We start from the raw sequence: 14,612 nt of genomic DNA on the forward strand, positions 1-14,612 counted from the left end.
TAAAATATGTATTAATATTTTTATTATTATTTATTACCTATAAGTATTATAAAAATACAAAATTAATTTTATTAAAATAATTATTTAAAAAATTAAAATAAAAAAGAAAAACTATTTTTCACACGGCTCTCCGGCTGGCGACGCTTCCAACTAACCACTCTGCCCAACACACACACACACACACATATATATATATATATATATATATATATATATGGGTGCGTGCGTGTGTGTGTGTGTATCATAATACGTATATATATATATTTTCCTCTCTTTCTCTTCTTCCTCCGTTTTCATTGGAAACTTCTAGTCTAGGCATTTTCGTGCTGCACGCAGTAGCCCCCAAACCCGAAGCAGATTCCAGCCCTCTCTGGAGCCAAGTACTTCCACCGCCTGTCTCCTCTTTCTCTTTCCCTCCCTCCCTCCCTCCCTCCCTCTTTCGCCTCTGTCATTTTTCGAATACCCTTCTCATTTTTATTTTTCGTTTTCTGGTGCTTCGGTTGTTTCATGAACTGAATGTCTTCTTTTTTTCTCAGGCGACGATCTACACAGCGAGGGTCTTCTCAGGCGACGTGTTCTTCGTGGTACTCCTTTAACCTACCTCGCTCTCTCTCTCTGATCAAATTGTTGAAGAATCTGCTTCCCCACCGTAAAGGCAGATGCAGTGGGAAGTCCTTCAGTTGTGAAGATGGTGGCGTGAGAGGCCAAGGCAATGCCATGTGCTTAACACAGGCGCAACAAAGGGCAGAAGCAGGGGGAAGCGCTTCACCTTTGTTCTGCCTCTCACGCCTTTGATTGCAATCTTAGGATAGTTTTACTTTCTTTAAAACATGGATATTTTGGGATAAGGAACTGCAAATAAGAATAGGGTTCGTTTTCCTAATGCCAATCTAATTCAAACAACACATGGATCTTTAGAACATGAACAACATAGTTGGTTTTGTTTTTAGACAGTTTTAGATTTTCAACAAGTAGAAACAATTGAAAGCAAACAACCAAGTAGGTTTACAATTTTGCGATTTTAAGCCTCAATGATTGAACAAACTTATTGATAATTTTCATTGTAAGTTTTTATTCTTTATTTGATCTATTTTGTGTGTGTGTGTGTGTGTTTTTTTTTTTTGTTTTTTGATAGTGTAGTAAACGCCAGCTAGTTTGTTAACCACGATGCTCACGGAGCATTCTGGAAGCTCACAAGAACATTTTGTTGTCATTCCAGATCATTGAACGCAAGCAAAAAAAGGCTTCTCAAGCTTCGAATAAAAATGGTGGTGATAGAATCAGAAGCAGAACCAAATTCAGAGCACGGACCTGCAACAAATCTAAATAAAAAAACTCCATCAGCTTCAAGAGATGACACCACAACAACCACTGCGACGTATAGGGACGCTTCTGATGGCTTTGAAACTGCCAGTGAAGGCGATCATGAAGAAGGGGACGATGACGGAGAAAGCGCTGATGGTAATGATGAACACCACCATGTTCAACAACAACGACAACAGCAACAAGATGAAGCTGCTGCTATGAAGAATGACTCCTACGAAGATGCTTTGAATGATGAGGAGCTCAAGAAGGTTCCCCTTTCTGTTTTCTGTAAAATAAGTTTTCATTTTAATTGTTTATATAATTGAAGACCAGTACATTTGAAGTGTAATTAATTGTAGATTTGATGATATTGGTGCATGGAATTTATAATAGCAATTTGGTTTTTATGATGCTTTTCTGATTTGAGGTTAAATTCATATTATTGTGTTGCTATTAGAAATGTATGTGATTCTTCATTTTTTAGCTATTGCTACCATGATTGTTACTTTTATCTTGTTGACTTTAAATAGTTTGTGCTGCAACACAAGTACTTTTATACGATTACAAGATTCCTTTTATTGCTTCAGATTTTTGATACTTGGAGGACTCTTGTGTTTTTGTGAATGCGGTTCTAACTTGTATCAAGCTCTTGGGTTCAAGCAGTTGTTATTGTGGTAAATGAACTTTTGGCATTTTAATATGCTCTACAAAACCCCTTTGTCCAAGTTTTTTTCTGAGAAGTTTGGTGCTTTTTTTATGCTATGAAAATGCTTAATTTATTTAATAGATTTTTTAAATTCGATATTTTGTTTAATTTGTTGAGGTTTAGATTAGAATTGTCAAGAGTGAATTCTTCAATGTATATTGGAATTTGATAATTTGTTGAAGAAGGGTATAGTTATTATTCTGTGAATGAAAATTTATGAAGAGAGATGAAAGCAAGGCATACATATACTAAAAAAAGCACGCATCATCTCAAAACCCTTGGAGGGGAGAATTTTTGAAATGCTTGTGGAGTTGCTCCCAAAAAAAGAGAAAACATAATAAATGTATATCATTGAACTTTGGAGTGCTTCTATTCTGCACTTTTTTCCCAAGGTGTATCGAAAGTAAACAAATCAGGCTAATCCTCAATTAAGTTGACTTGCTCATCATCCCTTTTGTGCTCCACATGCAGAGTATCCGTAATTGTTGCTTCAAATGTTTCGATTCCATACCCTGGCAAGTCTTCTAGCAGGAAAAGCAAAAAAATCTCTAGTCACCATCATTGCGATTGCAACTGTGCGTCTGCACCACTCCCACCACAACTACTGCACGTTTACTGGCAGTATTACCTCCATTGCTGACACTGCCATAGCGCCATTTTACAAAACATTCTTGCCTGTGCTAAAACAACTCAATTTTCTATGACACATGATCCTTAATGCTCTTCATCAGGTTTTTATATCAGTTTCAGTAACAGAAGATTGAACATGCGTGTTATGTGATGAATATGATGCTAAATATTTTTGTTCCACTCTCTCTATAAATATAATGATGGTGTGCTTGTGATGCCTGTTTTAGATGGTCACAAATAAGTAATTGAAATGAGTTTACCAAAAGGTTCAGAATGTCAAACACCAAGACACATGAGTACTCGATCGCACCATGAACAAGCTTGTTGATCCTTAGGAATCTTGAGACAAGAATGACTTGAGGTGGTTGTGGCTGTGAGCTATGAAACAGGTGTGGGTATGTAGTGTTGATGATGACGTCGATGTTGTCATGGTCTCTCACCACCCAATCTCTGGGGAGACGGAACGTAGCCTCATACTACTCACTCACAAGGAGAGGAACAAGATTCACAAGTTCAAGCAAAAACTTCTTTTTTTTTTAATTGATAATGCAAGATGCCTTTTACAATACAAGTGATGGCATATTTATAGCCTTACATGCACATGACTTGAACATGGCTTCTTAAAAGATTAAAGATAATACAAAAGTAAAATAAAACATTTAAAACATAGGTAATGAGGTTCTTAGGAAATAGTTTTAATAGGAAATAGGTGGCCTAGGAACTAGAATAATTATGATAGTGGAGTCTAGGAAGCTAAAATGAAATAAATGCTTCTTGAAAACCCAAGACTCTTTGACTTGCAAGTTGTTATGCTTCTTGAAAAACCAAGACTCTTTGACTTACAAGTTGTCATCCTCTTTCCAAGCTAGCTTCTAAGAGAAGCTTCAATTGCTGCAAATAAATTTCACATTAATGGTGGACTTTGGGTAGTCGTCCACATGTCACAATATCTGCGAAAAATACTCGAGGTGCATATTGATCCCCATCACTTTTCTGTATTTAATACTTCATAATTGGGAAGAGTCATTCACTGAGGGTTGAGAAAAGAAGTGAGGCAAAAAAAAGAAAGATATTTCTAGTTGGGATGCAGATTTACTGTTCATGTATATCTTCTACTTTCTGCGCTTGTATGTTACCTTGTTAAGATTATAGTTTGAAGATCTTTGTGAAGGAAGGGGACTTTCTTCTTGTACAGAAGGATAGATTTCTCCATTAGTTGTATCATCTTCTCAATATATATGTGGAACATTTGTCTTCCTCTCTATTGTTCCTACGTGTGTCTTGTTTAATGCTTCTTTATTGAGGTGATCAAAATATTATTGTAAATTTTAACAGCTGTATCTGTTTTTTCTGCAACAAAATAAATAAATCATCTTTAGGATTTAGCTATTCATCTAAAAGTTGTTATTTCTTTCTTGGCATAGAAAGGAATGGCACAAGCAAATGATGCAAAATTGGAAGGCAACAAATTATTTGGAAATGGGAAGTATGAAGAGGCATTATTAGAGTATGAACTTGCTTTGCGTGTTGCTCCAGAGGGGCCTTTGTCCGTGGAAATACGTTCCATCTGCCACGCAAATCGTGCAATATGTTTCTTGAAGCTGGTATGTTATTTTTACCATGGCTATTTTTTAAACTGGTACTTTATCCATTCCAAGGGTGCATATATCATATACTTTGTTTGGCATATAGTTTCTTGTAACTTGCATATTCTTTATGTGAAGAAAATGCTTCCATGTCTTAGTTAATCTATGATCTGTTAGATTTGGTCATCAATGATTATCAAGTTAGACACTTGACATGATACTACTAATAACACAACTGGTATAGATTTACAAGTCCTTAAGTTTCTCAATGCGACATATATTATTAAATAATAGCAGAAGCAGCAGCAGCACAATAACAATAATAATTAACTTATTCTGTTTTATTTCCCAAGTTATAAAATAAATAATATTATTATCATTACTATATATGCACATGCACACAGAGTTGTGCTGTTGTGCCAAAATTTTGATACAGCTAAGGCATCCTCACCCTACATGTGTTAAGAGTGTTGCCTCTCAGATTTGAACACCCATGTCCATGTTAACTGTTGATGAAAGATTATGTCAAACCACCTTTTAGCTACTTGTTACTCATCCTCATAAATACTGTTGTGTATGTTCTGTAAATCTTATACATAAATTTGCATGCATTCATTATTATTTTGCCATTGCATCCTATGGATCTGCACCCCATAGCTGTGTCAAAGTGGTAAGGTTACCAGATGATGATATCTAGATGGTAGATAATCCTACTAGTTGATCTTGGTATAGCAGGGACATGTGCCCGCATTTTTCCTTTGAGGTGACTGCTTAGATTTTGATAGTAATCAGCGGGCTTTAAAATATTTTTTTGGGACCAGTATAAATAACTAAAAATTCTTATTTTGGTTTAGAGAATTTCCTTCTTATTCCTTTCTTCTGTTTTTAGTTTTTTTAAAGGATTGTGTGTGTGCGTGTGTGTTTTGAGGGGTGGGAGGCTCCAACCCATGTGAAGGGCAGGGAAATGGCTGCCTTATCATGTGGCACACCTTTGGCCTTGTGGAAAAGAGAAAATTAAAAGGATATTTGCTAGTTTTGTTGTGGAGTTCTGTCTGGGTTGGATTACATAATTTTGTGCACAACTTGTCAATGTATTTTGGGTTTGCCCATAAGTAGAAAGAGGTAGCGAAGTTACCAAGGGGTGGTAGCTTTTGACTCTTTTTTTATTCACTCACAACCTGACAGGGCCCTAGACATTTTGCACGTAATTGCCTGTATCCTAGATCTTTTTTTTGGTAGAAATCTCTTCTCTATAAATTGGATATTTGAGAGTTTTTCATTCATTAGTAGAGGGAAAAACAATCGTCGATCCCAGCTTGCTATGGCTAATTGAACCTAGATTGCAGAGAGCTCAATGGCAATTCTATTAGCAGAGATATGAGGATGGACTTGAGGGAGGAGATGAAGTGGCATCTGAATTGTGAGATTGAAGCTGAGATTTGGGCAGTTACAGCAGCTGATCCTGATGGGATTCTAATGTCAATGAAGCAGAAGTGCTGTATTTTGAGAGGGAGAGAGTAGAAACACACACATTCTGAATTTAACTTGATAACCAACTCCAACATGCAACTACCAATTTTACTTACATCCTAGAGTTAACTAGGCATATAATCACAAATTAACCCCAACATAACATAAAAATATACAACAACAAAGTCTAATGTATGCTTCCAAATTCCCTAAATCTGTGCTTAAAATATGCATGCCAAACAAACAGTTTGAATGATAGCGATCCTTAGTCATACTTTTCCTGCTGAAAGGAATGCGATTCCTGGGAATGTGACAGCTAATGCATCTAATAGTTCTTGAACACTCGTGAACATCATCTTAATTATGTACCATTTGAAGCCTAAACCAAATATCGTTAAGAAAACTACTTGAGGATAATCCACCAACTTGTATTGTAGAATGACCTCGACTTTATCTTGTGGCTGAGAAGTCGGGAGAGTCTAAGGAACTGCATAGCATGTGTAAGCACTAGAAGACAAAGCAGGAGGCAAATCAAGCAAATGGTAAGGTGGTAAGGTGTTGAGTGCTCCCCATAAAACAGAAGACTAATGGTCACAATAAGGAAAATCAAGCAAAAGAGCATTAGGTCCAAGTTTCCTAAGGATGGGCCAATGGCATGGGCATGGAGCTTCTTAAAGGAATTTTTTTACAGTAGTGCTGGGGGCTAATATGAGCCATGACACTATCACCCACATTAAATTATCTAGCCCTATGATGCATCAACAGTAATTTTGGATTCTATTTAGCCTGTTGGAGTTTTTAATTGCCTATCTTAGAGGCATCACAAGCAATCTCAAAGATTCTCAAGCCATCTTCACTTTATTCTCTCTAAAAGCTTTACCAGCTCGAGGGATCAATGGAACTCCCCTTCGTAAGGCAATCAGGGATGGGAGCCATAATAGTGTAAAAAATCCTCGTAATCTCCAATAAAAAGTAGACAAGCCATGGAAGTTACAAATTTTAGAAATGGTCTTGGCCTCGGGCTATAATCTAATGGTGCTACTCTTATTGGGATCAACTATCATACCTTGCCCAGAAAACATGAAACCAAGAAAGAGTATGCTACATTGGTGCTACACTTCTTAATGTGATCATACAACTTAGCTCCCCTCAAAGTGACAAAAACTTGACGAATATGTGCTAAGTGTTGGTTCCTAGTCACATTATTTAGTATCTTATGAAAATAGACCACGAGAAATTGCCTTGGCTATGAAACACGAGCATAGTCGTCAAATTGAGATTCAAAACACGAATCAAAATTTTGGTTTTGGGGATCGAGAATTGAATCAAATCACAAGCTTTAGTACAAATTTCCAAAATCAATTCTAAATGACATGCATGTATTGATATACAAACAACAAGCAAAACAATAAATACATTTAAATTTTGAAAATTAAAAAAAATCATATTTCATGTATACACTTTCCCTAAACAAATGAAAAGTAAGAGAATGAGTCAGGAAATAGTACTAAAAAATTAACTTTGTGTTGTTTAAGAGAAGGAATAAAGAAAATAAATAATAAAAAAGGAACTTTTGGTATTTATAAATAATTAAAAAAATAATATTTCATGCATATTGATTAAAAAACAATATTTCATGCATATTATTTCTTAGATTAAAAGGAAAAAATAATTAACCTAAAAAAATGATAATAATTAAACAAACAAAAAGCCAACTTTTGAATCTTAACAGCACAGTGAAACATAAGTACCACCTTAGCCAGAGATTGTTTTGCCCCTTCTTCTCAATAGCAGAACATTATACTACTCCTAGAGTGAAGAATGGTTGTGTGAAAGGCAACATAAGACCTAATGTTCTATTTTATCCCCTTTTTTTAGCACAAAACTAATCATAGACAAGGAATGGAAGGTAATCATGTAAAAATAAAAGTAATAATGAAAAACACTTTTTTCGAGTTTAGTTGGGTTTGTTGGGGTATGATAGGTCTAGAATTGTGCGAATTGATGGATTCAAAACAATTCGCTAGCTTCACAAGGTGAATCAATAGATAGCAACGATTTAGTTGTTTCTAGATTTGCTAGTAAGATTCAAATCGATTTGGTGCGGAATTGGTACAAATCGTATGAATCAAATCGTGAATCGTAAAATTATAACTACTATGAACATGATTCATAGCCCTCATAAAGTTTAGGGGCATTAGAGACTCCAAAGGGCATGACGAATGACTCAAATAGACTATATTGTGTCTTGAATGAAATTTTCCACTTATCCCACTCTCCATTTTATTGATTGTGTCGAGAAGAGAGAAACACGAGAACTTTTGAAGGAGCATCTACTTCTCTCATAATCCCAAGGACAAATGGTTCACAACTCTTATAAATTGGTTTAGCCGACTGTACATGTTGCACATTCATTTATTGATTTCTTGGATATCTTGTCACAGAGCTGATTTACAATTTTTTTTCTCTCTCATTTTCTTATTATGTATTTAAGAAGCACCCTTTTGGTGTCAAAACAATAAATTATCACTTTATTGAAAACAAATTAATCTAAATCGATGGTATCCAACATATAGATCAATCTTAGGGTACTACCTAAAGCCAGCTAATACCAAGTATGCCGTTAAGTCTAGCTGTGGAAAGCTAAATTTTATTAATAGCTCTACTATCTATGCACATCTGCCTAGATCTATATTGAAAGGTCACGAACAACAAGAAGACAAAGGCTATGTCCTAGAAAATCCTTCTCTATAAGCTCTCTGATCTGCCTATTCAATTCAGCATGCTTCTTAGCTATTCAATCTAGAAAGAGTGAAATTAGGTATCTGGGATCCAGGAACCAAATCTATGGCATGGTTAGTCTCTTTATTATAGGTGACAACTCAAATAGGAGCCTATCTCAGATATCTAAAACCCACTCATCAAATCTCATACAACAAGAGAGAGCTAACAAATATAGACATAATTAGAGACATTAGCAGCTAATAAATTCCTTTTCTTAAATGCCTTACATTTTAGCATATAGACTACCTTCTTGACCTAGACCCATGGGGTTGACTTCTCCTTACCATGATTTGTTGGATTCAAAACATATAACCAAGGACATCCTAATAGGACATCGACTACGTCTACAGGTAATACATCACAATAGAAATTATTCTTATAATTTTCTAAGAAAATGGGCACTAAACACCTTTGTAATTGTTGACACTAGGTTCGGATGACTCATTTTGGTTGCCAACATGTTTGGTGACTATTCAAAAACCAAGTAAAGACAACCATTGGTTCTCTAACTTACCAATTTATTTTAGAAAATGGAGTTGCCACTTCATTTTAGTTTTGACAAAGTAAAATAAAGAAAAAAACCTTTTGAAAATAGTTTAGGTCCGGGAGCACCATTGTGAATAGGGAAGGTAGCCCTTTAAACTTCTTTTAAATGAAGTTTAAAGATCTAGCACCTCTAAGACCCATTCCGAAAATGGTTACCATACCTACCTTGTGTGTGCGCGTGTGTCCCATTTTGAAAGTCAGTTTTTAGAAAGTCATTTGAAAAGAGTGAAAAAAAAGAAGGTGCAGCAATGGCAGGTCGACCGTCTTCAGAGGTTGGTTGACCGCCTGCTGCAACTTTCATTTTTCTTTGTTTGTTTTGGAAAAAAAACTTTCAGATCTTAAACCTCTTCTGAGAAGGCTTTTGTAGAGTCTATGCGGAGGCCTTAACCTCATGAAAACTCTACTACTTATGCCCTTTCAAAGCAACACACATTCATGTATCAAGAAAGAAAAGAAATGAAAAGAAGAAGGGAAAGGAAAATAAAATTTATGTTTTTGATTGTTATGGCTGAGTCTGCATGTGTAAATTGACTACATATCCTCTAGAAAGGAATCAAGTCATTTGTAGTTCATCAAAACATTTCCAAATTTGGTTTTAGAAAACATTTTTTGATGGAATCCTTGAAATCACTTGAAGTCTTGATTGAAAAAAATCTTTGTTTTCGTTTTAAAACTTTGAATTTCCAATTAATTCTTTGTAAAGCAAAAATTTGAAACCTAGTTGACGTTTGAAAAACACAAAATTTTTCCATCCTAAAGCTACTTTATAGATGATTACTTCGAAGGATGGTGTTTTACTTCCTTAAACTTGAATAAGTGTGGATTTTCAGTGGGAGAACCACAATGTCGCCTCAAAAAATTTATTTTTAGAAAATTTGAAGACTGTGGAGAATGTCCAAAAGCCACATCATGGGCATTTACTCTAGGACTTTGGTTTAAAACTTGAGGACTCTAGAAATCTTTTGAAAATTCTCTTTTAAAATGAAATCTTGGTTTTTTTGGAAAAACCATGAAACCATATTATAAGAGCTGCATTCAGACTTGACCATACACTCCAAAGAGTGTTTAAACCCAACAGCATCACGAAAAACTCAAGAAAATCTAGAGAAAATGGCCAAATAATTGGTCTCTGGACAGACCGGTCAATTGTGCTTGCAGGATTGTTGACTGTTGACTTGTAGCGAACGACTACTTTTCAAGAGCCCAAGGGGCCAGTCGATTGTGCCTGCAGGCCGGTTCACCGCTTGCATGCTCTCTTAGAAAAAAAAAATGCAATTTTAATGCAGTTTTAAACTTTTTTTTCATTAATTTAGGTCATAACCCTGTTCTAAAACTAGATGACATTACTGATGAAATGTAGATTTACATGCAAAAAACAAGCACCAACATTCTATGGAAGCAAAACCACAAACTAAACTTGAAAACAATAAGGAAAATGGATGAATGACTGACCTTGCGAATGCTGGATGTGTAGGTAAGTGGGGATATTCTCAAACAAACATACGCAATCCCAAAAATCCAATTGGAAAGATCCAAATTAGATGAAGATTCTTCCAAAATCCTAAGAAAGAATGAACTTTCTCTCCTACCTTTAAGGCATTTGAACCCCTCTTATTCTCTATAAAAACTCTCCCTTACCCCCACTTTTTCGTGCCCCAAAAGTTCTCCAAAGGTGTCTATTTTAGACCACCCAAGAGATGGAGGGAAACAACCACTTTTTGGGGGTTGTGGATGGAGTGTAATGTGCGCATTTTTTAGGGAAGAAGTCGGCTTAGTTTCTGGTTTTTGAAAAGATACACTATTTGGCTTCTCTTTGGTGTGTGGGACAAGGGAATTTCAAGGGGGTGAGTTTTTTTGATATTCAACGCGATTGGCGTTTGTGTTGGAGTGTTAGTTCATGATGGTTTTTTCTTTTTTGTTCTTTAGTATGTAGGTTGTTCCTTTGTGTTTTTTATGTAGATTATTTAGATTTTGTTAAGGAGATATCTTATTCTCCTAGCTGTATATTCTTATTCTATTGATGAATTCTTCTTTTATTATTAAAAAAAACAACTACCAATTGCCTTGGTTGTTGCCTGACATGTGGCAACTTCTGAGACACTTGGCATGCCCAGTTCCTGAAAACTATTCAAAACTTTGGAATTTCATTGGAGCAGTCGACTGCTTGTAGAGCTGGTAGACTGCTATTGTGTGGTGCCAAAACCCGAGAAGGGAACTAAAGCCGGTTGTCTGCCAATCAATGGCCGGTCGACCGCCATATTCTGCAGACTTCTTGGGCCTTCACAAATGATTGGACCATTTGCTCTCTTGTAAAAACATTCCTGCTGCCCAAGCCCAACTCAAAAGCCTGCTTTTGGGCCTCCTTAACAAAAAAGTTCGGCAAAGATTTTAATAAACTCTTATTATTTTCGAAAATCCGAGCCTAATAAATTATAATAGACAATAAGCCATGCTAAACCCATTTTAATTTTGTCAGTCCATCTTACATGCCAGAAACCCTAGCTGCCTTTGTCTTTGTTGTCTTGTCATCAACGCAAGAAACCCTAGCCGCCTCTGGTGATTGCTCAACCAACTCCATCACCTTCATCGGTTGTGCTTGAGGCACTACCTCTTGTGACCTTCCCCTCACAGCGAGCGCAAGCTTTTTCCTATTCATTTGTAGAGAATGAACGACCTTCATTGTCGCCTACACTTCTAGCAACGACCTAGCTCCAAGAGCGATTTTCGTAGGTCTTCTTGCTATCTGCTCCAATTGAGCCCGACCGACATGAACTCTCCAAAGTAACGAAGGCTTCTCCAAATCGAGGCCACCCTTACCTTTCAGCTTTCAAGAGCAAAAATGGAGTACTACTTACCTATCCATTCATGTCCTAATTCCATAAAATTTCTTGCCTTAGTAATGTGAATCCCCATCCAATAATCAACATAACCAACCCTAAAACTTCGAAATCTCTTGCTTGACTTACCTGCGAGAAGCGAGAATCCCTAAAAAAAACTTCCCTTCAATTTGGATGGAGCAAGCCCCCACCATTACACCAAATTAGAAACATGAAAACATATGTATGTCAAGTTATGCTGTTTACTAACCATGGGCAGGTCTTGTTTTTTGGACATTCCACATTATTTGAGTCTACAAAGTTAAAATTTAAAACCTGTATGAGTTAGCCAACTTCCATCCCAAAGTTTCCACATTATACTAAAAATCCATTTGTACATGCGGAGGAGAGTGCGAGGGGGAGAGAGCTTTGACTTGGGATTGGAATGGGTTGTAAATGAGTGAGGATATTTTTGGACTTAAAAACCCCGGATATCCACCTTTTAAAATGGGAATAGGACTGTTGGTGTTAAAGAGCTTTATGTACCATTCCTAGGAATGAGATTCTCAATTATAAAATGTGAATCAAATGTGGGAATACTCAGGAATCAATGAGGACTGCTGGGATTCAATGGATCTACAAACAGAATGCCACATCAGTACTTTCCAATTGCAAGAGCCTTTTGGTAGGCATACCTCAATGGTCTCAAGAGAGCACAACTCAACCTTTCCCGTAATTTTTTTTTAATTAAAAAAATTATCATCTATTCTTGAACCTCGTTGAATGGCTAAGGGCATTATGATTTTTTAGTGCCCCAAAATCTTAAGCTTGAAGTGTCTCTTCTGGAGTCTAGACTTTTTTGAGAATTGAATTTGCTGTTCTAAGGATGGGGGAATTTACTTGAAAATAGTTGAAATATGACAATTGAGCTCATGGTATTAGCTCTAGCATGGTTATTGGAATCGATGAACAAGTTACAGGGGTATGCTTGAATATGTGTTTGAAAGTGCTACATTAGTCCAGGGAAAGTCTAATGATGGTTAAATTTACTAGTTACATCATTCTGATTGGAAGGCAGTGGCTTTTTTTGCACCTGTGACATGATCGAACCATTCAAATTTGGAGGCCTTCTCATTTTCACATTATCGAATATGGCTGTTAATTCATATCTTTCTTTGGTGCATTTGTCCATCTGAGATATTTCATGAACCCTTTGCTTAGGTATTTGAAATGCCACAGGGAAAATATGAAGACACAATTAAGGAATGCACGAAAGCATTAGAACTAAATACGACATACATGAAAGCTTTGCTTAGAAGAGGAGAGGCCCATGAAAAGCTTGAACAGTTTGAAGACGCTATTGCTGGTAAGTTAGGATGCAATGATTGTGTCTGATGGGAAATTACTATTTTTCAATTTAAGATGATAGTCTTGTTGGTTTACTGATGCTGCATTTCAGTTTGTTTTCTTATATTCTTTTAGTCAAGCATCTTTTACCTGCTAATGCTGAAAGGATACGGAAGTCCTTGTAATTATTTTCTGGTCTTTGACCCTTGCTCTGAAATCTTATTTAGTTGCTTCATTGTAGATATGAAAAAAATCTTGGAATTGGATCCATCAAATGATCAAGTGAAAAAAACCATCCGTCGTTTGGAGCCATTGGCTGAAGAAAAGCGGGAGAAGATGAAGGAGGAAATGATTGGTAAGCTTAGACAATACTTTATTTGTACTCTTCCTCTCTTTTCTGGCCTTAATATTTTTGAACGGTCAAATCTTCTTGTTTGTTCTTTTTGAATGGAATGTTATAGTTTTCTGATTTGTCTCTGAACATGTAGTGTGTTGTGCATCAATATCGTTTGTATATCAATTTTTTATGATAGTGTTACTGTATTTATGAAGATTCAATTTTATTTTTATAAATAAGTTTATTAGGAAAAAAGTACTTAGTACTTTGGGATGTAATAAATCATGTCCATGAAAAGTTTGTCCCGGATGAAATTACACCATTATATTTGATGGTAGACTCTTAAATTTGGCTAAATTTATTATAACAATATCTTTGCTCTTACTCTTATGTATGGATGAACTCTAGTTCAGTTATTTCCTATCATCAGCATCAATATGAAACAACATACAAAGTACACAATGTAATGGGGAGCATACCTTCCAAAATGTGATTCAATATTGATTTCTACATGATATTTAATGTTCATACGAAAAATGTATAAGAAGGATGTGGTGATAATATTACCATTTATACAGATGCCTAATATATAATGATGGATTGTAGATTAATAATCCAATAAATAAGGCAAAAGAGTATAAATAGCAGAGAAAAATAGAAGAAGAATGGATAAGAGAGAAATTGATGCATGACAGGAGAGGGAAAAGAGAGAGATAGAAAGGGAAAGAAAAGAAGAGTTGACAAATGTGGACGCATGTCTACACCAAGGATAAACTCAGAAATTTCCAAATTCAATTTTTTTGATATGCAAGGGAGGGGGTTGGTGAGGTCTGAAAGCTGCTCAAATGCGGAGTGAGATGAATCCATTGTCAATTGCCCAAGCAATTAAAAAATAGTGATATATATTGCATCACCAAGAGATGAACCTTAAAATTCCAGCCTGCTAAACAAATATATAGTAGTGATATTATGCTTGGGAACCTGGAAAATAAGAATGGGGAAACCTGGTATCACCAGATCATTACTTCGCCAACAATTATAATGTCAGAATCCTACTCATTTATAACCTAATAAGGCACAGCTAG

At 35.9% G+C, this 14,612-nt stretch overlaps 1 protein-coding gene across 2 annotated transcripts in view; it reads left to right on the forward strand.

The window, feature by feature from the left end:
• The first annotated feature begins 215 nt into the window (after nucleotides 1-215).
• The window catches only part of LOC131157429 (uncharacterized), a 35,790-nt gene continuing 21,393 nt past the window's right edge, over nucleotides 216-14,612 (forward strand). The window contains exons 1-6 of one of the 2 annotated variants that reach the window (XM_058111594.1): nucleotides 216-380; nucleotides 537-584; nucleotides 1,220-1,574; nucleotides 4,066-4,245; nucleotides 13,083-13,209; nucleotides 13,432-13,545. In XM_058111594.1, the coding sequence (XP_057967577.1) occupies nucleotides 1,266-1,574; nucleotides 4,066-4,245; nucleotides 13,083-13,209; nucleotides 13,432-13,545 (730 nt within the window). In that variant the 5' untranslated portion in view covers nucleotides 216-380; nucleotides 537-584; nucleotides 1,220-1,265. Of the gene's footprint in view, nucleotides 381-536; nucleotides 585-1,219; nucleotides 1,575-4,065; nucleotides 4,246-13,064; nucleotides 13,210-13,431; nucleotides 13,546-14,612 lie in introns of both variants that reach the window. The other variant, XM_058111593.1, reaches the window with a different exon arrangement.

Source organism: Malania oleifera, chromosome 6 (assembly GCF_029873635.1).
Source record: "Malania oleifera isolate guangnan ecotype guangnan chromosome 6, ASM2987363v1, whole genome shotgun sequence".
In the NCBI taxonomy this organism is placed as follows: domain Eukaryota; kingdom Viridiplantae; phylum Streptophyta; class Magnoliopsida; order Santalales; family Ximeniaceae; genus Malania; species Malania oleifera.